Here is a 25,746-nt window from a genome sequence, read left to right on the forward strand (position 1 = left end):
CTATTTGAATAATCCATTGCACATTATAACAACATAAATTCAATTTATAAAGTGCTATATGCCTATTGAATAACCACTGAACAGGCCTAGTCTACGTTTGTCAGTAATCAAAATAAAACAAACCATAGGTCTACTGCATGTAGCCTAATAGCGTTCAAATTATAATGGGAGTGAAATACCATGAAAAGACACGAAAGCCAACTTTAAAATCAGCATAATTAATTATATAAAAATATATTGCAAGTGAGACGCTGCACGCAAGTATCCTAAATGTAGGCTATATTCTGAAGAACTAATGTGAATACTGTGCTTCTCTCTGAAATCTGTGGATCCTGTCCTATTGTAACAATTTGCTAGTAACGTTAACTTTACAGAAATGATTACAAACCCATAAGGGTAAACCCTGAGATGAGTTTGGGTGTACCATGGGACCTGCCTCTCTTAATCCAATGGCCAAAAAAAAGCAGTTTACTTATATTAAATATTACGCATTTAAACAATTTGTTTAATGTTACGGGTTTGCCAGAGACACTCTCCCCTTTAAAAAAACCCATTTGCGGTATAGGTAGCTTTACGTCAGACTCAAAGTTTCGTGGCCTTCAAATTAAATATAACTCATATTACCATTTGCAACTGAAGATAGTGAACAATAATCAAGCTAACACTTTTTTTTGTAGAATCAGAGCAACATATGTGTGAAATTTATTTAAATCGTAATTCAGCCCAATATCAGAACCTCTCACTAGCAGAAATGCATTTCGTAAATTATACAATAGCAGTTGCGCGTCAGTCTTTTAAAATATTCAAATTATTCACAATTTACAATAATTATTACAGTAAGAAGAGATAATTATGATCATGAATAGACAGTGTAAACTGAAATGTTTACAAACTCTTGGGGAATTATTAAATGGGAAAAATATCAATCTTTAAAACCATCTTTCATGATTATGGAAAACATGTTCTTATTTTTCAATAACTTACAGTGAACCAAAAATAATTCGATTATAGTTAACCAAATGTGTTAATTAATTTGGTTGGCATCGCCCTCAACCACTAGAGTGGTTAATAAAAAATTACAAAATGATAACACAATAACCAATATTTGAACTCATATCCTGTTCGTAAGAGAGTGTATACTCCAAAAGGGGAAAAGGATAGGCTAATTTACTTTTAATTTACAAGAACACCATAAACATTCTGAACAAAATGCAGGTAGTTCAGTGATCATTTAAAAAATAGGTAAATATTTGGTTATGGGTTTTTGTATTCTGTCTGCAGTTTCCATAGTCATATGAATAATCTATATATGTGTTAATGGAACCGTTCCGTTCACCCCAGCCGTCGCACTCTGGTAATGCTGCGGCAATGCGTGAAGTCTACTTTGCACCGACGGGTCCCCGGGCTCTCCGGTCGGTAAATACATGCTTATCATCTCTCTCAAGTCTCCGGGGCAAGGGCCCCTGGAGTGAGTGCTAACGGGAGGGCTTACGCTCGGCTCTGACTTCACCAGCGACCCTAACGTGCCCATGGCAGCCGAGGAGGAGACGCCAGAGCTCTGGTGCTGCGTGTAGGTGATCCCGCCATAGCCGGACGGAGATGCGCTCATGTAGCCCTCAGAGTTCGAGATGGGGCTGTACTGGAGTGCCGACATGTCGTAGCGGTGCATGGGCTGGGGGTTGTGCGGGTGGTGGTGGTGGTGTGAGTGGTGGTGATGCCCGCTGCCTGGGTGCTGGCTGTAAACTAGCTGCGCCTCTTGCATCATCGCCGCGGCCGCAGCAGCTGCAGCCATCTGCCCCGAGTACGCACCGTTCGCCCAGCCATTCATGTGCGCGTAGCCTGAGCTGGTGGAGCCCCCGTGGCCCCCGGGGCTCTCTAACCTCTGGCCGACGCCGGATGAACCCATCCCGACCCCCAGACCCATACCAGCGCCACCGGCCCCAGAGAGCAGGCCACCGGCCAGAGAGTATTTGTCCTTTTTCAGCAGCGTCTTGGTCTTCCGTCTCGGTCTGTACTTGTAATCCGGGTGTTCCTTCATGTGCATTGCTCGTAACCGCTTCGCCTCGTCGATGAAGGGTCTCTTCTCCGCCTCGGACATCACCTTCCATTCGGCTCCCAGCCGCTTGCTGATCTCGGAGTTGTGCATTTTGGGGTTCTCCTGGGCCATCTTTCTCCGCTGCCCGCGGGACCACACCATGAACGCGTTCATCGGACGCTTCACCCGGTCCTGATTCGCTTTGGACCCACTGTTCGGCCCCGTTTGCCCCAAATTTGTATTCGTTTGGGGTCCAGGGGACTGGAGGTCCGTCTCCATCATCATGCTATACATTCACCTGGTTTTCAAACTTTCAACCAACAGAGGAAACAAAGTCTAGTTCAGTCGGCGCGCGAGTCCGGCAGAGCAGGTGCACACGAGGGAACAACAATCCTACACCGCAAAAAGAATTAAATGGAAACTAAATTAATAATCCAATAAATAGAGTGTCAGAGAAATGTTTTCCCTGTTGGTGCTTTATCTCCTCTCCGGTTGTTGGTTCACATCCACGCTGACAGAATGCGCATTTGAGCCACTTTCCCTGTCGGAGTTGAGAAGTTAGTTAAAGCGGCAGCCATATGATGCACCTTGACAGCGGTTAAATGAGCTACGAGCGGCCAATAGCGTTCTAGAAGCAAAGCGATTTGCATGGCGCTCAGTCAGGTGACGCACAGCTACTGAAAGAGGAACATACTGGCAGGGGGTGAGAGGGGGGTCACTCTCGCTAAGTTACATGGTGAATAACATTTGCTGGGCATGACATATGAATCCGTTTGCCACTTTCAAGACTAGACTTCTAGCCTAAAAGTTATTCAACCACATAGTCATTAAGCATTTGAAACAGGCTCTCATCCACGTTCTCCAAACATCAAATTTCGAGTGTTTTTGTTGCTCCTGCTGCTCTGTATCGTTCCATTTCTTCAAACGTCAAATTTCTAAGTTAAGGGTTAAGTTTAGGCACTCAGTCCGAATGGTTAAAGTAAGGATTATGGTTTGGGATAGGGTAAAAATACAAAATAAAACGGTGTCCACGATGTCCTCAGGACATGGATAGGCGTCCACTTTTGACTTCAATCTTGAACGAACTGGCTGGGCTACCCTATCTAGGCCTATATTTTTTCTAAACGAAATACATTTTCAAGTCAGTAGTTCATAAGCTACTTTTGTTTAATACATTTTTAGTAAAATAGTGAGTATAGCCTGATAATATATATATATATATAAAGGAAGCAAATAGACAATTATAAGATTGTTGGCTTGTTGAAGATGTTGGCCACACGTAGGCCTACACACACACACGTTCGCACGCACACACGCACACATACTGTATTGCGTCACTAACCACAATCTAACCGTGCGTAAATGTGTGGCATTATCAGATGTCATACTTCTATAAACAAGCTAATGGGGTTTTAGACCGGGGGAAAACATTTGACTTATTCTAATCAGCTGTTGAGGAGGCTAAAGTATGAAAACAAAATGTAGTCACATCAGATTTGAGATTCTAGACTGTCATCGCCGTCTGCTGGAGGGGAACAGCATTGGAGCGTGCCTTCGGTGCGCCATGGTGTTCCCATTGCCATTGGTGTTGCCATAAGTACCTATAGCATACACTTCACAGCTGGTTATTACGCTACCCAAAGTCAAAAACATTCTGTAAACAGATATGGGCATCAAAGTGAATAATTATGTGACACACCTTATAGGCTTGATGATAGAAAGTAAACCATAATTCGATGTTGTTTTTTTTTATGTGGAAAAACCACGCATGCTATTCCAATGCTGTCTTTTTAACCAATAATAAAGTTGGGTTAGTAGATTTAGGTCTTGGCCTATCCACACAGAAAATAAAACAAATGAATTTAATTTTAAACTGGCAAGTCTGAGTGTTATGGTGTCAGGTCTCAACTGTCACACGATCGCGCGCACGTGCATCAAATTTCACAGCTGACCTCCCCTGAAAAACCCAATAAGCGGCTAATTGAAAGGCAAAAAATCATATCCCTTCCCCGCGGCGAGGCTAACGATTTAATCATTGTATCATAGTTTGTTGCTTTTAATTAGGCTGATATAGCCTTCAAAACGGGAGCCGGAGCATTCAGATATAGGCCTATCTATCCCTCTGCGTTTGGTAAAGTTAAGGGATCTCACAATGGTCAATAATGTCCCCTGCAGCTCAGTTGGTAGAGCAAGGCGCTTGCAACGCCAGGGTTGTGGGTTCGTTTCCCACGGGGGGCCAGTATGAAAATGTATGCACTCACTAACTGTAAGTCGCTCTGGATAAGAGAGTCTGCTAAAATGAAAAAAATAAAATAATAACATCCTCGCGACCCACGTCTCATGATTTATGGCTAGAGGATTATATATATTTTGGGGTTGTGACACACGGACAATGGGCTACTGACACACTTGCGTGCGCCAACCACCGAGAGAGAGCGCACTGATACCACTCTTCCCAGATCAAATCGCAATAAATATGAGTCCCTTTTTTGACTTCACATCACAACTGTTGCCCACTACAACTAGACTATTACTAGGCGTATTATAGTAGGATAATTGTAATAATAACAAGTAAGTAATATCATAATAATAGGCAAATATTATAGTCTATAATAAAACAATATCACAGGCCCATGTTATTATACTAATGTAGGTCTATATATTATGTCGATTAATAAGAAAATCACATAATCCACAATATGATTCAGAGAGAGGCTTGTCAATATAGCATCATCTTTAAATTGTGATTACACAAACAAGCCATTGAAATACGATAACTTCACAGGCCAATAAGCTAATAACATTGAATGATTATTGCAATTTAAAATATTCTGAAAGTATGAAAATAGTTTTGAAAAATGTGTATTTTGACTGGAAGTTGGTTTTACGAACCATTAAAATAGCCCACAATAAGGAGCAATTGTGCTCGAGTCGAAAATAATATATGTATTTGGTCTAAGGTGTGTGAACATACCTAGTTTTTGAAGAGCATATTTGAACATGTTGGTGCCTTTAATAATAACTAACCGTAAAGGTTTTCTAGGGCATATTGTTATGTAATTGCATCAAATGGTTTTGAGTCTTCAAAGTGGATAATGGCTGATGACCTAGGCCTATATAATTATTATTTATATCGGCAAATGTTTCTGGAACATGTAGGCCTACTAAAAAGTGTATTTAATGTAGGCTAATTTCGATGATTTCCGATTCCTTTTATTTAGCTAACCACGTATTTCATTAGGGCATTTTTTTTGCTGAAATATGATGATGATGATTATTATTATGAATTATATTATTGGTATTATAATAATTAGACTTAGTATTTCCTATTATTCTCATAATTATTAAATATTACAAAATTATAGGCTAATCATTTTATCCTCTTTAACAGAATCTCAAAATGCCTATATTTTCAACAACAAAAAATCAGACACAATTCAAACAGCCTGAAACCAAAGGGGAACCGGTGTTGAACGTCGTCAGCGAGGGATTAGCAACACCCACTGCAACCATCGTGGGCCATATTTACTTTCCTTGTCATTCTCGATCACTCGCCTCACGCTTAGAATTCTCCCGGCTTCTTTGTGCTCACTCTGCGAAACGCTCCACACGAGTTGCTGCAGGTGCACGCGCGGGGGCAAGGGTCACACCAATTATCTAGCCCCCTCAACCAGCCTAGAACAATAGTCGTTATTTTCTTTCTTTCTTTTTTGATTTAAATACAATTTTGATTAACGAGTGGTTTTAGCGGACCATCAGCCATTGCATTTAGACTAAACTACCACCTTTACCCAAAGAAATGAACAAAAATTAGGCCTACCTATCACTCCTGACATATCATGCGTTTGACATAAATGCCCCTGAATTTTCAATTGAAGCCATCGAGGTAGAAGGACGGAGCCGTTTCCCGCGGTCCCCAGAGCAGGGTCATTACTTTCATCCCCTTCCGCGTTATTATAGTTATTTGCTGGTGCTCTGGCACTACTTTATATGCAGATTTCAACGGGGGAAATACGCTTAATCCGGAGGATGCAGGTTGGAAATGGTAATCATAGGGATCCGAAAGATTTGACATTTTTACCGTGTGAACATTAAAATGTTATTTTTTTCATCTATCCTCGGGGCCTAATTCGTTTCTATAATTTGATAGTAATCAATCAAAACAAAATTGGGAAGGATCCAGCTTCAGGTCAGGCTACTTGTATGTTTAAAACCGTTCACTTGGCGCCACTCAAACCCGTTCCTCCAAAGTGTGTGTGTGTGTGGATGCGATGGAATGGAGGAAGGGCAAGAAGGCATAGTGTAACATTGTGATGATAACCCTGCACAGCATTTTGAATCAGCCTGCACACAAATTCGATTTATCGCCTATAGTCTGTCTATGCTGCTTTGAGATAAATATGTAGGCTTATAGGCTAAATGTCAATATAGCCTATACAGAAAGAGCTATTTATACACACACGCTCTCGCTGGCCAGGTCACCCGTGATACAAGTCAGTATTCGACGTTCATCCATCGAGGACGTCGGGAGATGAAGTGGAAACCGGCCACTAGGGGCAACAGTGAGTGCTGTTACCTTTAAGTAGGTTTTGTTTTTAAGTACTATATCTGCCTCTGATTCCAAAGGTTGGAAGTTCGAATCCAGCGAAATAAAGTTGTTTTTGATATTTTTGTTTTAAGCCTATCCCAAACATTAACCCTTACCTTAACCATGCAGAGTTAATACCTTATCTTAAGCTGCTGCTACTCTGTTTATTATCTATCCTGATACTCTTTACACATGCTGCTGCTACTCTGTTTATTATCTATCCTGATACTCTTTACACCTGCTGCTGCTACTCTGTTTATTATCTATCCTGATACTCTTTACACATGCTGCTGCTACTCTGTTTATTATCTATCCTGATACTCTTTACACATGCTGCTGCTACTCTGTTTATTATCTATCCTGATACTCTTTACACATGCTGCTGCTACTCTGTTTATTATCTATCCTGATACTCTTTACACCTGCTGCTGCTACTCTGTTTATTATCTATGGTGATTGCCTAGTCACTTTTTCCCTAGATGTAAAAGTGACTAGGCAATCAGGATTTTATTTTTATTTTGATGCTATTTCATTTTATTTATTTTTGCTACTTTTGTTTAACTTTTTAACTCTGAATTGTTGGGAAAGGGCTCATAAGTAAGCATTTCACGGTAAAGTCTACACCTATATGGTTGTTTATCGGGCATGACATGGTCATCTGTAGTCTGTTTGTGTCTTTATAGCCCAGTTAAAGGCAATGGCTGCACTGGCACAAAGATAAGGCCGTTAAAGTCACGATTTGGACGAGTCAATTTACCGACACGGATATCATGTGAAAACGACAGAGATCGGGCGAGCTGCTCTATCTGTTGATCAATTTCTCCACACTCCCCTCCCCTCCCCTCCCTTCCCTTCAATCCCCCCTCCCTCCTTCCACGGAAAAGTCTAAACGGGATAGAAATCTGACCCCATAGAAGTTTAAATTTAAAATGGTTAAGGCAAGGGTTAGGGTAAGGGTTAAGGTCATGGTTTAGGGTATGGACGGCCCAAGGATCCCGTATAGCATTAACCCTCCCTCCCGCCACCCCCAGTTGATGGTCAGCGTGCGCTCACTGTGCGTTCAAGGAACGAATCTGCATCCGGTGCCCTGCAAAACAACCACATCAACATGTTTAATAGGCTAGTCGTTTTTCCATTCACCTAAAAAAATATAATACAAAAAGGGGGACATTATGAGAAAGGGAATAATGGGGCGGAATATTTGTTTAAAATAAATTAAGGGGATAGCCTAATTGTTAAATTGTTTATAAGGTAACACGACAATTACAAGTTTCAATCAACATAACCTATCTCTCCAATGAAGAATATAGGCAAAATCCAGTTAGGAGTAATTAAACTAATAGTATTTGGTTCAAAATTGTAGAGGTGAGAGCGCGAAGCATATGCGTTATTGGGGTGGGTGTTCAGTACGCTCTCTGATTCCAAGACTCACCAAAGCATTGATACTTGCATTTGCCTCCAATTCAATTGAATTATAGACACAAATACCATTTATTATAGTTTGTCTGCGTTGAATTAATGGACAACGGAGCACATGGACTGATGAACCCAAAGTTGCCATTTATTCTATTTAACTATCTCAACTTGTCATAAAAACACTTGTTACACACCCACCAATAGTTTTCAAACACAAAATATTTCAGCTCTGCATAATAGATATCTAAAATCTATTCAAAGAACAGCCACCAAAAAATAAAGACGTGGCAAGGGAAAGATAGACTAACCAACCTCCTCGTGCATAAAATAGCTGAGGTTATGCAAACTTACGCAAGTCTCCCTGATCGTCCCTCTATCGTAGCCAGTGAAGTAGGAACAGATTCCTTCCCCATCCTCCTCCTAATGCCGTCCTAAACACACCAAAGCTTCCTGTAAGACCGCCATCTCCCCTCAACTCTAGCCGCTGTGTGTGCTATCTGTGCCCGGTGCCCAAACCCACCACTCAACACACACTGAGGGGAGAAACAAGAAGAAATTACATTTATTATACACTCTAAAAGACAATTTCAAGTTATTGTTTCTCTCAGTGAAAGGGGTTTGCTTCTTACATAATTAAGCGTCTGTTGTGTGGCGCTGAACAATACAAAACAAGTATTCTAATAAATAACCACTTTTTTGTTCCCTCTCAGGATGAAGGGGCTCGAGCGGTTGGGTTCTGAAAAGCAGCTGTGTCATATTCAGTGGAGAGGGGGCGGGGACTTGGCTTTGCGCCGCCTGCGGCTTCACTCATGGATATGGCCTCACATTGATCACAAAAGCTGGTCCCGAAGCAGCACACACAGAAAGGACAGGTAGAGAGAGAGGAGAGGGAGAGAGAGGAGAGCAGTGGAGGAGAGGATATAAGAGTTGGGAGAGAAGAGTGGAGGAGAGGACAGAATATGGAAAGAGAGAATTGAGGAGTGGAGAGCAGAGGCCTACATTTAGGTACCCCTTTATTTTATGATATAATTAAAAGTTCCCCCATCAGGTGTGCACAGTGCGCTTATAGGGCTTGGTGTCTAAAAGTGTATTAGCAGACCTATATGGAGTGAGATTTGTTTATTTATTTATAGAATAAATAAAAAAATCTCACTCCATAGACCTAAACAACATGCCTCCATGTCAAGTTTCAAGTTTTAATGTCATGTGCACAAGTACAGTGAAATGGCTTTCTTGCAATTTCCAAACTCAACAATGCAGTAATCAACATCAATGTAGCACAAAAAATAACAAGGTAGAACAAAAACACACGACAAATAAAAATAAGAAATAAGAAGAACACTAGAAAGTAAGAAGCTGTACAGTGCATTCGGAAAGTATTCAGACTCCTTTACTTTTTCCACATTTTGTTACTTTACAGCCTTATTCTATAATGGATTCAAAAAAAAATTCTCTCATCAATCTACACACATTACCCCATAATGACAAAGCGAAAACAGGTTTTTTGATTTTTTGCAAATTTATTAAAAATAAAAAAACAGAAATACCTTACTTACTTAAGTATTCAGACCCTTTGCTATGAGACTCAAAATTGAGCTCAGGTGAATCCTGTTTCCATTAATCATCCTTGAGATGTTTCTACAATTGGAGTCCACCTGTGGTAAATTCAATTGATTGGATATGATTTGGAAAGGCGCACACCTGTCTATATAAGGTCCCACAGTTGACAGTGCATGTCAGAGCAAAAACCAAGCCATGAGGTTGAAGGAATTGTCTGTAGAGCTCCGAGACAGGATTGTGTCGAGGCACAGATCTGGGGAAGGGTACCAAAACATTTCTGCAGCATTGAAGGTCCCCAAGAACACAGTGGCCTCCATCATTCTTAAATTGAAGAAGTTTCTAACCACCAAGACTGTTCCTAGAGCTGGCCGCCCGGCCAAACAGAGCAATCGGGGGAGAAGGGCTTTGGTCAGGGAGGTGACCAAGAACCCGATGGTCACTCTGACAGAGCTCCAGAGTTCCTCTGTGGAGATGGGAGAACCTTCCAAAAGGACAACCATCTCTGCAGCACTCCACCAATTAGGCCTTTATGGTAGAGTGGCCAGACAGAAGCCACTCCTCAGTTAAAGGCACATGACAGCCAGCTTGAAGTTTGCCAAAAGGCACCTAAAGGACTCTCAGACCATGAGAAACAAGATTCTCTGGTCTGATGAAACCAAGATTGAATGCCAAGCGTCACGTCTGGAGGAAACCAGGCACTGCTCATCACCTGGCCAATACCATCCCTACGGTGAAGCATGGTGGTGGCAGCATCATGCTGTGGGGATGTTTTTCAGTGGCAGGGACTGGGAGACTAGTCAGGATCGAGGGAAAGATGAATGGAGCAAAGTACAGAGAGATCCTTGATGAAAACCTGCTTCAGAGCGCTCAGGATCTCAGACTGGGGCGAAGGTTCACCTTCCAACAGGACAACGACCCTAAGCACACAGCCAAGACAATGCAGGAGGGGCTTCGGACAAGTCTCTGAATGTCCTTGAGTGGTCCAGCCAGAGCCCGGACTTGAACCCGATCGATCATCTCTGGAGATACCTGAAAATAGCTGTGCAGCAAAGCTCCCCATCCAACCTGGCAGAGCTTGAGAGGATCTGCAGAGAAGAATGGGAGAAACTACTCAAATACAGGTGTACCAAGCTTGTAGCGTCATACCCAAGAAGACTTGAGGCTGTAATCGCTGCCAAAGGTGCTTCAACAAAGTGCAAACAAAGAGAAAAATTCAACAAAAAGTAAAGGGTCTGAATACTTATGTAAATGCAATATTTCAATTTTTTATTTTTAATAAATTGGCTAAAATTTCTAAAAGCATGTTTTTGCTTTGTCATTATGGGGTATTGTGTGTAGATTGATGAGGGGAAAAAACCAATTTAATCTATTTTAGAATAAGGCTGTAAAGTAACAAAATGTGGAAAAAGTCAAGGGGTCTGAATACTTTCCGAATGCACTGTATACAGGGTCAGTTCCAATACCATATTTACAATGTGCAGGGATACTGGATGATAGTAGATATATTTAGGGGTAAGGTGACTAGGCATCAGGATATATGATAAACAGAGTAGCAGCAGCATAAATGATGGTTGTATGTGAGTGTGTGTATTTGTGTGTAGAGTCAGTATAAATATGTGTGCATGTTATGTGTGTGTTGGAGTGTCATAGCGCATGAGTGTGTGAGTGTGCATAGAGACAGTGCAACATTTTGTTTTTTAAATACAAGGGTCAACTCAGACAGTCCGTATAGCTATTCTGTTAGCTATTTAGCAGTCTTATGGTTTGGGTATAGAAGCTGTTCAGGGGCCTGTTGGTGTCAGACTTGACACACCCTTACCGCTTGTTGTGCGGAAGCAGAGAGAACAGTCTATGGCTTGGGTGGCTGGAGTCTTTAACGATTTTCCGGGCCTTCCTTTCACACCGCCTGATATAGAGGTCCTGGATGGCAGGGAACTCGGCCCCAGTGATGTACTGGGCTGTCTGCACCACCCTCTTTAGCGCCATGCGATCGAGCGCAGTGCTGTTGCCATACCAAGCAGTGATGCAGCCAGTCAAGATGCTCTCAATGGTGCAGCTGTATAACTTTTTGAGGATTTGAAGGCCCATGCCAAACAATTTCACATGAATCCAGAGTATCGTAGAGATCTGTTGAGCATCTGAACCCATCCCACAGATCATTCATCTGTCTCTTTGCCCCCACTATTCTCAGTTGTTTTGCCTGACAGAGTAGCAATGACTGGTTAAACGTCTCTCTCTGTGGGAATCAGGCTCTGTCTGGCTCAGACTCTGGGCTGTTGATTCCTCTTCTCTATTAGCATCTAATTCCAGCCCTCGCAGGCAGGTGTGGGCCCTGTCTCTGCTGTTTAACAGGCCAATCTGTCAGCCAAATCAGGCTGAGGGCAACATGAAGCTCATATGGTGCTGACTCCCAGCTGACTCCCAGCTCGCATCGTCTCCAGTCTGGTGCTGTAGCCAAACATTTGGAATGAGGAATTACCAGTCAATGGCTTGGTTTGGTTAATGTAAAAACGGTGCTCTGCAGATAGTTGTTATCAATGGTTATAAACATCAACTTTTTAACATGTTGAGGCTCAATAATATCATCTCAGAGAAAGGAATACTTCAAAACTGGTGCAAATGCTTAGTTAATTTACCCAAGACCCAAGAGATGAATATAAGTCATAAGATCTCCTTCTCTGTGAGATCTAATGTCTCTGTTAGAGTTTGTGGCCATCGGCCTAATGCACTGTATCTCTCATCTGGCTCCTCACCATTTTGGCCTAGATTCAATCCAGACCATGGAACGTCTGCGTTATAGCGCGATTTACATTTAAAGGTCATTTCCAATTGTGCCAACATCTGCACTATAAATGGTGCATAGCCAAAAAGAGGCAATCGGATTTAATCTAGGCCTTAGTCTCAGTGCACCAGGGCCAGTAGGTGTGGAGCGTGGAGGCACCTCTGTAAAACGTTGAATACACCAGACATTCCACTGTCTCATCCTTTCCACAACACCCTTTTCAGAGGCAGTTGGGATGCAGTTTGTCCTTTGTAGCTCTGTTTTTGTGCACAGAGTGGTGTCTAGAGCACCGCGTTGGGTCAAGTGATTGCCTTCATGAGAATACCTTGGACTTCTTCGTTTTCGCTGTGATCGCTATGGGAAGTTTTTCCTTCCATGAAGAGTAGTAAGTACAGCAATACTGAAGATTGAAACCTTTTCACACCTACACTTACACTGAGTGTACAAAACATTAAGAACACCTTCCTAATATTGAGTTTTGCCCTCAGTTCGTCGGGGCATGGACTCTACAAGGTGTTGAAAGCGTTCCACAGGGATGCTGGCCCATGTTGACTCCAATGCTTCTCACCGTTGTGTCAAGTTGTCTGGATGTCCTTTGGGTGGTGGACCATTCTTGATACACACGGGAAACTGTTGAGTGTAAAAAACCCAGCAGCGTTGCAGTTTTGACACAAACCGGTGCGCCTGGCATCTACTACCATAACCCGTTCATAGGCACTTAAATATTTTGTCTTGCCCATTCACCCTCTGAATGGCACGCATACACAATCCATGTCTCATTTGTCTCAAGGCTTAAAAATCCTTCTTTAACCTGTCTCCTCCCCTTTATTTATACTGATTGAAGTGGATTTAATAAATCACATCAATAAGGGATCATAGCTTTCACCTGGACTCACCTGGTCAGTCTATGACATGGAAAGAGCAGGTGTTCTTAATGTTTTATACACTCAATGTATACAGTGCATTCGGAAAGTATTCAGACCCCTTGAGTTTTTCCACATTTTGTTACATTACAGCCTTATTCTAAAATTGATGAAATTGTAATTTTTTCCTCATTAATCTACACACAATACCCCATAATGACAAAGCAAAAACAGTTATTTAGAATTTTAACCAAATTTATAAAAAATAAAAAAAATATGGAAATATCACATTTACATAAGTATTCAGACCCTTTACTCAGTACTTTGTTGAAGCACCTTTGGCAGCGATTACATGCTCGAGTTTTCTTGGGTATGATGCTACAAGCTTGGCACACCTGTATTTGGGGAGTTTCTCCCATTCTTCTCTGCAGATCCTCTCAAGCTCTGTCAGGTTGGATGGGGAGCGTCGCTGCACAGCTATTTTCAGGTCTCTCCAGAGATGTTCGATCGGGTTCAAGTCCGGGCTCTAGCTGGGCCACTCAAGGACATTCAGAGACTTGTCCCGAAGCCACTCCTGCGTTGTCTTGGCTGTGTGCTTAGGGTCGTTGTCCTGTTGGAAGGTGAACCTTTGCCCCAGTCTGAGGTCCTGAGCGCTCTGGAGCAGGTTTTCATCAAGGATCTCTCTGTACTTTTCTCCATTAATCTTTCCCTCGATCCTGACTAGTCTCCCAGTCCCTGCCACTGAAAAACATCCTCACAGCATGATACTGCCACCACCATGCGTCACCGTAGGGATGGTATTGGCCAGGTGATGAGTGGTGCCTGGTTTCCTCCAGATGTGACTCTTGGCATTCAGGCCAAAGAGTTCAATCTTGGTGGCTGAGGAGTGGCTTCCGTCTGGCCACGCTACCATAAAGGCCTGATTGGTGGAGTGCTGCAGAGATGGTTGTCCTTCTGGAAGGTTCTCCCATCTCCACAGAGGAACTCTGGAGCTCTGTCAGAGTGACCATCGGGTTCTTGGTCACCTCCCTGACCAAATCCCTTCTACCCCGATTGCTCAGTTTGGCCAGGCGGCCAGCTCTAGGAAGAGTCTTGGTGGTTCCAAACTTCTTCCATTTAAGAATGATGGAGGCCACTGTGTTCTTGGAGACCTTCATTGCTGCAGAAAGTTTTTGGTACCCTTCGGCAAGATCTGTGCCTCAACACAATCCTATCTCGGAGCTCTACAGACAATTCCTTCAACCTCATGGCTTGGTTTTTGCTCTGACATGCACTGTCAACTGTGGGACCTTATATAGACAGGTGTGTACCTTCCCAAATCATGTCCAATCAATTGAATTTACCACAGGTGGACTCCAATAAAGTTGTAGAAACATCTCAAGGATGATCAATGGAAACAGGATGCACCTGAGCTCAATTTTGAGTATCGTAGCAAAGGGTCTGAATACGTATGTAAATAAGGATCATTATTTTTATTATTATTATTATTATTATTTGCTAAAAAATCTAAAAACCTGTTTTCGCTTTGTCATTATGGGGTATTGTGTGTAGATTGATGAGAAAAAGTAAACATTTAATACATTTTAGAATAAGGCTGTAATGTAACAAATTGTGGAAAAAGTGAAGGGGTCTGAATACTTGCCGAATGCACTCAGCTCAAACCACTGGGAAGTTCTAGGTCATAGGTCCTTCATGCCTTAAGAAGAGTATAGCCATTTATACACAGCCAGATCACATTTACAGTACTGTACATACTCGCATCTCCAACGTCGATTGTCTGTCTAAGAAAAAAGACAAAGACAGAGAAGAACAGAGTGAGAGAGAAGAACAAACAGAGAAGTAGAAAAGGCACAAGAAAAAATAGTTGACTGCACTGACAGGAGAAAAAGACAGAGAGAGGGACAGAAAGTGGTTCTGAAGAAGGGGAGTAAAGAAAGTGTATTGTATTAGGATGAGTAAAGACGGATAGAAAGAGAAAAGGGTTAAGAGAGTAGTAGGGTCAGGCCTAACAGACTGAAGAGAGGAGAGGGGAAGTGAGGTAAAAGCAGAGAGGGGCCTTCATACAGGTCGGATCTCTGACTGACAGAAATACCCACAGGCAACCCCTTCACTAGAGACAAACACTTCACAGAGAGAGGGGTGGCTTAGCATCTAAAACACACACGCAAATAGGCACCACACTCAACTCCCATCCCATCAGACAACATTGTAAGAGTGGTGCTCTTAGATCTTAAATGAAACACAGGGTGTATAGATAGCTAACACTATGCATGTGGTGGCTATGATGAGTTGTGACCGTATGATTGATCCTCCTGTTTTCTTCACTTTCCTTGAGGGTTTGTGTGGAGGAGAGATGGCTGAATCCTGTATATCAGCAAAAATTAAGACTGCACAGGATTTTAAATATTTTTTAATAATTAAACTAATGGGATCATACAGCAATATGCAGAGTGGTCACTTTTGCTGTTGAACAACATTTACAGCAATATCAAGCTTACCTTATTCATAGAGTGAGAGAAAGAGAGATAGGGAGCGAAAGAGACAGTGAGGGAGAGAGAGAGCGAGGCTGTTGGAGGCCTATGTCAATCTCACAGCCAACAACGGAGGATAATCATTGGTCTTTGGGGGAAACAGTGTGTCCATAATGCTATTACCCTGGATTACCTAGTACCTCTACCTCTTCCAACAGAGAGAGTCTTCCCACTGTGTCCCACACAGGCCTTCCAGATAATCTCATCTTCTTATCACACAGGAAAGATTATTACTGTACAGGAGTCAGGTTTTTTCTACTTCTTATTTTTCCTTCTTTTTATTCACCCCAGGAGCAATTATAGAGCACGATTTCCCTGGGCATTGTTGGGCTTTATCAATTAGCCATAACACCTTCCCCTCTGATTGGCCTGTAATAAGTGGAATGGTTTTAACAGTCGGTAGACGGATCTCTTAGAGCGCCTGTGCTAATGGTGTCGCCACGACGATGGGATTCGTGGAAACGGCTCCACGGTGTGACTTGAGAAGGGGTAGGAGGGGGAGAGGCGGGGGGCGACTGGAGGAGGTATAGTAAGCTCTAACTCTCTAACACATCTCCAATTAAGGCTCACAGTCAGTCATTACTGCAGTAATAAGGTGTAGCGCTAATGGCTATCAGACATGCTCCACAAACACAGTGTGAGAGAGAGAGAGGCAGATAGAGAGGGAGATAGAGAGAAGCAGATAGAGAGGAAAGAAGAGGAGGGAGAAAAATATGGAGAGGTGAGAGATGGACATAATGGAACAGAGGTGGAGTGATAGGGAAGGAAGAGAGAAAGAGGAAGGTGGAGTGACATACAGGGAGGAGGATAGGGAGGGAGGGAGGGAGGGAGATGGTTTCCTAGTTAACCACTTTGGCACTTAGGCCTTGTTAGCAATGATGCACTTTGCAGCCCTTATCATTAGAGCTGTTTGCCTTGCTACAGCTCCCAACACTGTAGCACTACTGTACCACCAAGGGTGACAAGATAGGCAGGAGGCAAAAAGGGATAGAAGGAGAGAGGGGAGGAAAGGAAGATAGGGAAGGAGAGAAAAGAGAGGAGTACAAGCATGAATGTAGAAAGTAGAGTATGAGGACAGGGAGGAAAGAGGAGGAGAAATGGGAAAAGACCGAAACATATGTATTGGTATGTATTGTTGTGTGTTGTTAGTTATTACTGCACTGTTGGATCTAGGAACACAAGCATTTCACTACACCCGCAATAACATCTGCTAAACATCTGTATGCGACCAATAACATTTGATTTGATTTGTAGAATGAAAAACAGAGGAGAGAAAGGTGGTTGAGAGAGAAGGGGGAAGAGAAGAGAGGGATGGAATTGAAAGTGTAGAGGATAGGGTTTGGACTCAGGAGTGTTTCTGATAAATGAAGAAATATTTTACCGTAGGGTTAATCCCTCCCTCTACTCCTCTAATCTTCACCTTCCCCCTCCTCTAATCCCTCTCTCTCTCATCCCTCGCTCATATCACTAATCCCATTAGCCAGATAATATATAATCTAACATTAATCCAGACCTACACTCCTACTACTCCCCTCACACACACACGCAAATGCACATACTGTACAGTGAGGGAAAAAAGTATTTGATCCCCTGCTGATTTTTTACGTTTGCCCACTGACAAAGAAATGATCAGTCTATAATTTTAATGGTAGGTTTATTTGAACAGTGAGAGACAGAATAACAACAAAAAAATCCAGAAGAATGCATGTCAAAAATGTTATAAATTGATTTGCATTTTAATGAGGGAAATAAGTATTTGACCCCTCTGCAAAACATGACTTAGTACTTGGTGGCAAAACCCCTGTTGGCAATCACAGAGGTCAGACGTTTCTTGTAGTTGGCCACCAGGTTTGCACACATCTCAGGAGGGATTTTGTTCCACTCCTCTTTGCAGATCTTCTCCAAGTCATTAAGGTTTCGAGGCTGATGTTTGGCAACTCGAACCTTCAGCTCCCTCCACAGATTTTCTATGGGATTAAGGTCTGGAGACTGGCTAGGCCACTCCAGGACCTTAATGTGCTTCTTCTTGAGCCACTCCTTTGTTGCCTTGGCCGTGTTTTTTGGGTCATTGTCATGCTGGAATACAAATCCATGACCCATTTTCAATGCCCTGGCTGAGGGAAGGAGGTTCTCACCCAAGATTTGACAGTACATGGCCCCGTCCATCGTCCCTTTGATGCTGTGAAGTTGTCCTGTCCCCTTAGCAGAAAAACACCCCCAAAGCATAATGTTTCCACCTCCATGTTTGATGGTGGGGATGGTGTTCTTGGGGTCATAGGCAGCATTCCTCCTCCTCCAAACACGGCGAGTTGAGTTGATGCCAAAGAGCTCCTCTGAATCATTCAGATGTTCATTGGCAAACTTCAGACGGCCCTGTATATGTGCTTTCTTGAGCAGGGGGACCTTGCGGGCGTTGCAGGATTTCAGTCCTTCACGGCGTAGTGTGTTACCAATTGTTTTCTTGGTGACTATGGTCCCATCTGTCTTGAGATCATTGACAAGATCCTCCTGTGTAGTTCTGGGCTGATTCCTCACCGTTCTCATGATCATTGCAACTCCATGAGGTGAGATTTTGCATGGAGCCCCAGACCGAGGGAGACTGACAGTTCTTTTGTGTTTCTTCCATTTGCGAATAATCGCACCAACTGTTGTCACCTTCTCACCAAGCTACTTGGCGATGGTCTTGTAGCCCATTCCAGCCTTGTGTAGGTCTACAATCTTATCCCTGACATCCTTGGAGAGCTCTTTGGTCTTGGCCATGGTGGAGAGTTTGGAATCTGATTGATTGATTGCTTCTGTGGACAGGTGACTTTTATACAGGTAACGAGCTGAGATTAGGAGCACTCCCTTTAAGAGTGTGCTCCTAATCTCAGCTCGTTACCTGTATAAAAGATACCTGGGAGCCAGAAATCTTTCTGATTGAGAGGGGGTCAAATACTTATTTCCCTCATTAAAATGCAAATCAATTTATAACATTTTTGACATGCGTTTTTCTGGATTTTGTTGTTGTTATTCTGTCTCTCACTGTTCAAATAAACCTACCATTAAAATTATAGACTGATCATTTCTTTGTCAGTGGGCAAATGTACAAAATCAGCAGGGGATCAAATACTTTTTTCCCTCACTGTATGTACCAAGCACACACTCACACACACCAAAATAAAATCAATCATCTTTTTTTGTCTGCAGAGCAATCAGTAATCATGCTAGCTACGCTTGAACGTTCTGAAACTATTCCTCATGGACACACATGCAGGAAGGCAGGCAAGCACACACACACAGGCGTGCAAGGGCGTATACACAGACAGGCACACACACACTCACATCCCAGACAGCCTGTGGCCCTCCATGTCACAATTAGATTTGACACGTTCTGGACACAAATCATAACGCATCCAGGCTTACAAGTCTAAACATTGTTGATCACCCTTAACCCTTATGCCTACCACACCCATCCTCCCCTGGGCTTGGGTAGAACTCTAGCCCCTCGCTCTTTAGGGCCTACAGGCTTTAAAGGAACCTCCGTCGGACCAAACTTGGGGTGATGGTTGTTTTTATTTTCTGTCACTACTCTAAGAGGACAGAGGAGAGGAGAAGAGAAGAGACGAATGTACAGTTGAAGTCGGAAGTTTACATACACTTAGGTCGGAGTCATTAAAACTCGTTTTTCAACCACTCCACAAATTTCTTGTTAACAAACTATAGTTTTGGCAAGTCGGTTAGGACATCGACTTTGTGCATGACACAAGTAATTCTTCCAACAATTGTTTACAGACAGATTATTTCAATTATAATTCACTGTATCACAATTCCAGTGGGTCAGAAGTTTACATACACTAAGTTGACTGTGCCTTTAAACAGCTTGGAAAATTCCAGAAAATGATGTCATGGCTTTAGAAGCTTCTGATAGGCTAATTGATATCATTTGAGTCAATTGGAGGTGTACCTGTGGATGTATTTCAAGGCCTACCTTCAAACTCAGTGCCTCTTTGCTTGACATCATGGGAAAATCAAAAGAAATCAGCCAAGACCTCAGAAAAAAAATTGTAGACCTCCACAAGTCTGGTTGATCCTTGGGAGCAATTTCCAAACGCCTGAAGGTACCACATTCATCTGTACAACCAATAGTACGCAAGTATAAACACCACGGGACCACGCAGCCGTCATACTGCTCAGGAAGGAGACGCGTTCTGTCTCCTAGAGATTAACGTACTTTGGTGCGAAAAGTGCAAATCAATCCCAGAACAACAGCAAAGGACCTTGTGAAGATGCTGGAGGAAACAGGTACAAAAGTATCTATATCCACAGTAAAACGAGTCCTATATCGACATAACCTGAAAGGCCGATCAGCAAGAAAGAAGCCACTGCTCCCAAACCGCCATAAAAAAGCCAGACTACTGTTTGCAACTGCACATGGGGACAAAGATCATACTTTTTGGAGAAATGTCCTCTGGTCTGATGAAACAAAAGTAGAACTGTTAAGCCATAATGACCATCGTTATGTTAGGAGGAAAAAGAGGGTCGCTTGCAAGCCAAAGAACACCATCCCAACCGTGAAGCACGGGGGTGGCAGCATCATGCTGTGGGGGTGCATTGCTGCAAGAGGGACTGGTGCACTTCACAAAATAGATGGCATCATGAAGAAGGAAAATTATGTGGTATATTGAAGCAACATCTCAAGACATCAGTCAGGAAGTTAAAGCTTGGTTGCAAATGGGTCTTCCAAATGGACAATGACCCCAAGCATACTTCCAAAGTTGTGGCAAAATGGCTTAAGGACAACAAAGTCAAGGTATTGGAGTGGCCATCACAAAGCCCTGACCTCAATCCTATAGAACATTTGTGGGCAGAACTGAAAAAGCGTGTGCGAGCAAGGAGGCCTACAAACCTGACTCAGTTACACCAGCTCTGTCAGGAGGAATGGGCCAAGATTCACCCAACTTATTATGGGAAACTTGTGGAAGGCTACCTGAAACGTTTGACCCAAGTTAAACAATTTAAAGGCAATGCTACCAAATACTAATTGAGTGTATGTACACTTCTGACCCACTGGGAATGTGATGAAAGAAATAAAAGCTGAAATAAATCATTCTCTCTATTATTATTCTGACATTTCACGTTCTTAAAATAAAGTGGCGATCCTAACTGACCTAAGACAGGGAATTTTTACTAGGATTAAATGTCAGGAATTGTGAAAAACAGAGTTTAAATGTATTTGGCTAAGGTGTATGTAAACTTCTGACTTCAACTGTATGTTTGTGAGTGTGTGTGTGTGAGTGAATGTGTGTGTGAGTGTGTGTTTGTGTGTGAATGTGTGTGTGTGTGTGCCATTTCAGCATGGGGGTCCGGGTCATTCTCTTTTACCCCTTTTCCATCTCCCCTAAAGCCCACCCTCCCAGAATTCTAAATGAGGTCATGCTTCCAGGAGGGCCGGAGTGCTTCAAAGCCTCCCTCCTTCACCTGCCCTTTACCTCGTTCCCCCTCCCCTCCTCTTCTTTCTCCTCTTCAGACTTTCTTTATTTTCTCTGTCCCTCTTATTCCTGTTTAATTGTAGTCTTCTCCACCAGAACCTCTCAGACTGCTATATAGAGATAGAGATAAAGACAGAGCACTCTCACTGAACTGCTCCTCAGACTACTATATAGAGACAGAGTTAAAGACAGAGCACTCTCACTGAACTGCTCCTCAGACTGCTATATAGAGACAGAGATAAAGACAGAGCACTCTCACTGAACTGCTCCTCAGACTACTATATAGAAACAGAGATAAAGACAGAGCACTCTCACTGAACTGCTCCACAGACTGCTATATAGAGACAGAGATAAAGACAGAGCACTCTCACTGAACTGCTCCTCAGACTACTATATAGAGACAGAGATAAAGACTGAGCACTCTCACTGAACTGCTCATCCGACTGCTATATAGAGACAGAGATAAAGACAGAGCACTCTCACTGAACTGCTCCTCAGACTACTATATAGAGACAGAGATAAAGACAGAGCACTCTCACTGAACTGCTCCTCAGACTACTATATAGAGACAGAGATAAAGACAGAGCACTCTCAATGAACTGCTCCTCAGACTGCTATATAGAGACAGAGATAAAGACAGAGCACTCTCACTGAACTGCTCCTCAGACTACTATATAGAGACAGAGATAAAGACTGAGCACTCTCACTGAACTGCTCATCCGACTGCTATATAGAGACAGAGATAAAGACAGAGCACTCTCACTGAACTGCTCCTCAGACTACTATATAGAGACAGAGATAAAGACAGAGCACTCTCACTGAACTGCTCCTCAGACTACTATATAGAGACAGAGATAAAGACAGAGCACTCTCAATGAACTGCTCCTCAGACTGCTATATAGAGACAGAGATAAAGACAGAGCACTCTCATTGAACTGCTCCTCAGACTACTATATAGAGACAGAGATAAAGACAGAGCACTCTCACTGAACTGCTCCTCAGACTGCTATATAGAGACAGAGATAAAGACAGAGCACTCTCACTGAACTTCTCCTCAGACTACTATATAGACACAGAGATAAAGACTGAGCACTCTCACTGAACTGCTCCTCAGACTGCTATATAGAGACAGAGATAAAGACAGAGCACTCTCACTGAACTGCTCCTCAGACTACTATATAGAGACAGAGATAAAGACAGAGCACTCTTACTGAACTGCTCCTCAGACTACTATATAGAGACAGAGATAAAGACAGAGCACTCTCACTGAACTGCTCCTCAGACTACTATATAGAGACAGAGATAAAGACAGAGCACTCTCACTGAACTGCTCCTCAGATTACTATATAGAGACAGAGATAAAGACAGAGCACTCTCACTGAACTGCTCCTCAGACTATTATATAGAGACAGAGATAAAGACAGAGCACTCTCACTGAACTGCTCCTCAGACTACTATATAGAGACAGAGATAAAGACAGAGCACTCTCACTGAACTGCTCCTCAGACTGCTATATAGAGACAGAGATAAAGACAGAGCACTCTCACTGAACTGCTCATCAGACTGCTATATAGAGACAGAGATAAAGACAGAGCACTCTCACTGAACTGCTCCTCAGACTACTATATAGAGACAGAGATAAAGACAGAGCACTCTCACGGAATTGCTCCTCAGACTACTATATAGAGACAGAGATAAAGACAGAGCACTCTCACTGAACTGCTCCTCAGACTACTATATAGAGACAGAGATAAAGACAGAGCACTCTCACTGAACTGCTCCTCAGATTACTATATAGAGACAGAGATAAAGACAGAGCACTCTCACTGAACTGCTCCTCAGACTATTATATAGAGACAGAGATAAAGACAGTGCACTCTCACTGAACTGCTCCTCAGACTACTATATAGAGACAGAGATAAAGACAGAGCACTCTCACTGAACTGCTCCTCAGACTACTATATAGAGACAGAGATAAAGACAGAGCACTCTCAATGAACTGCTCCTCAGACTGCTATATAGAGACAGAGATAAAGACAGAGCACTCTCACTGAACTGCTCCTCAGACTACTATATAGAGACAGAGATAAAGACAGAGCACTCTCAATGAACTGCTCCTCAGACTGCTATATAGAGACAGAGATAAAGACAGAGCACTCTCACTGAACTGCTCCTCAGACTACTATATAGAGACAGAGATAAAGACTGAGCACTCTCACTGAACTGCTCATCCGACTGCTATATAGAGACAGAGATAAAGACAGAGCACTCTCACTGAACTGCTCCTCAGACTACTATATAGAGACAGAGATAAAGACAGAGCACTCTCACTGAACTGCTCCTCAGACTACTATATAGAGACAGAGATAAAGACAGAGCACTCTCAATGAACTGCTCCTCAGACTGCTATATAGAGACAGAGATAAAGACAGAGCACTCTCATTGAACTGCTCCTCAGACTGCTATATAGAGACAGAGATAAAGACAGAGCACTCTCACTGAACTGCTCCTCAGACTACTATATAGAAACAGAGATAAAGACAGAGCACTCTCACTGAACTGCTCCACAGACTGCTATATAGAGACAGAGATAAAGACAGAGCACTCTCACTGAACTGCTCCTCAGACTACTATATAGAGACAGAGATAAAGACTGAGCACTCTCACTGAACTGCTCATCCGACTGCTATATAGAGACAGAGATAAAGACAGAGCACTCTCACTGAACTGCTCCTCAGACTACTATATAGAGACAGAGATAAAGACAGAGCACTCTCACTGAACTGCTCCTCAGACTACTATATAGAGACAGAGATAAAGACAGAGCACTCTCAATGAACTGCTCCTCAGACTGCTATATAGAGACAGAGATAAAGACAGAGCACTCTCACTGAACTGCTCCTCAGACTACTATATAGAGACAGAGATAAAGACAGAGCACTCTCACGGAATTGCTCCTCAGACTACTATATAGAGACAGAGATAAAGACAGAGCACTCTCACTGAACTGCTCCTCAGACTACTATATAGAGACAGAGATAAAGACAGAGCACTCTCACTGAACTGCTCCTCAGATTACTATATAGAGACAGAGATAAAGACAGAGCACTCTCACTGAACTGCTCCTCAGACTATTATATAGAGACAGAGATAAAGACAGTGCACTCTCACTGAACTGCTCCTCAGACTACTATATAGAGACAGAGATAAAGACAGAGCACTCTCACTGAACTGCTCCTCAGACTACTATATAGAGACAGAGATAAAGACAGAGCACTCTCACTGAACTGCTCCTCAGACTACTATATAGAGACAGAGATAAAGACAGAGCACTCTCACTGAACTGCTCCTCAGACTACTATATAGAGACAGAGATAAAGACAGAGCACTCTCACTGAACTGCTCCTCAGACTACTATATAGAGACAGAGATAAAGACAGCGCACTCTCACTGAACTGCTCCTCAGACTACTATATAGAGACAGAGATAAAGACAGAGCACTCTCACTGAACTGCTCCTCAGACTACTATATAGAGACAGAGATAAAGACAGAGCACTCTCACTGAACTGCTCCTCAGACTGCTATATAGAGACAGAGATAAAGACAGAGCACTCTCACTGAACTGCTCCTCAGACTACTATATAGAGACAGAGATAAAGACAGAGCACTCTCACTGAACTGCTCCTCAGACTACTATATAGAGACAGAGATAAAGACAGAGCACTCTCACTGAACTGCTCCTCAGACTACTATATAGAGACAGAGATAAAGACAGAGCACTCTCACTGAACTGCTCCTCAGACTACTATATAGAGACAGAGATAAAGACAGAGCACTCTCACTGAACTGCTCCTCAGACTACTATATAGAGACAGAGATAAAGACAGAGCACTCTCACTGAACTGCTCCTCAGACTACTATATAGAGACAAAGATAAAGACTGAGCACTCTCACTGAACTGCTCCTCAGATTGCTATATAGAGACAGAGATAAAGACAGAGCACTCTCACTGAACTGCTCCTCAGACTGCTATATAGAGACAGAGATAAAGACAGAGCACTCTCACTGAACTGCTCCTCAGTCTACTATATAGAGACAGATATAAAGACAGAGCACTCTCACTGAACTGCTCCTCAGACTACTATATAGAGACAGAGATAAAGACAGAGCACTCTCACTGAACTGCTCCTCAGATTACTATATAGAGACAGAGATAAAGACAGAGCACTCTCACTGAACTGCTCCTCAAACTATTATATAGAGACAGAGATAAAAACAGAGCACTCTCACTGAACTGCTCCTCAGACTACTATATAGAGACAGAGATAAAGACAGAGCACTCTCACTGAACTGCTCCTCAGACTATTATATAGAGACAGAGATAAAGACAGAGCACTCTCACTGAACTTCTCCTCAGACTACTATATAGAGACAGAGATAAAGACAGAGCACTCTCACTGAACTGCTCCTCAGACTGCTATATAGAGACAGAGATAAAG

General features: G+C 42.7%; 1 protein-coding gene across 1 annotated transcript; it reads right to left on the reverse strand.

The window, feature by feature from the left end:
* Window positions 1–1,303: 1,303 nt before the first annotated feature.
* Window positions 1,304–2,329, reverse strand: LOC311121722 (transcription factor Sox-1a; the record flags this gene model as incomplete). The annotated part of the gene is made up of 1 exon (XM_084196179.1): window positions 1,304–2,329. The coding sequence occupies one exon, from the start codon at window positions 2,327–2,329 to the stop codon at window positions 1,304–1,306; it is 1,026 nt and encodes a 341-aa protein (XP_084052305.1).
* Window positions 2,330–25,746: the final 23,417 nt, after the last annotated feature.

The sequence above is a fragment of the Coregonus lavaretus genome, assembly GCF_964263955.1.
Source record: "Coregonus lavaretus genome assembly, contig: HAP1_SCAFFOLD_2081, whole genome shotgun sequence".
NCBI lineage: Eukaryota > Metazoa > Chordata > Actinopteri > Salmoniformes > Salmonidae > Coregonus > Coregonus lavaretus.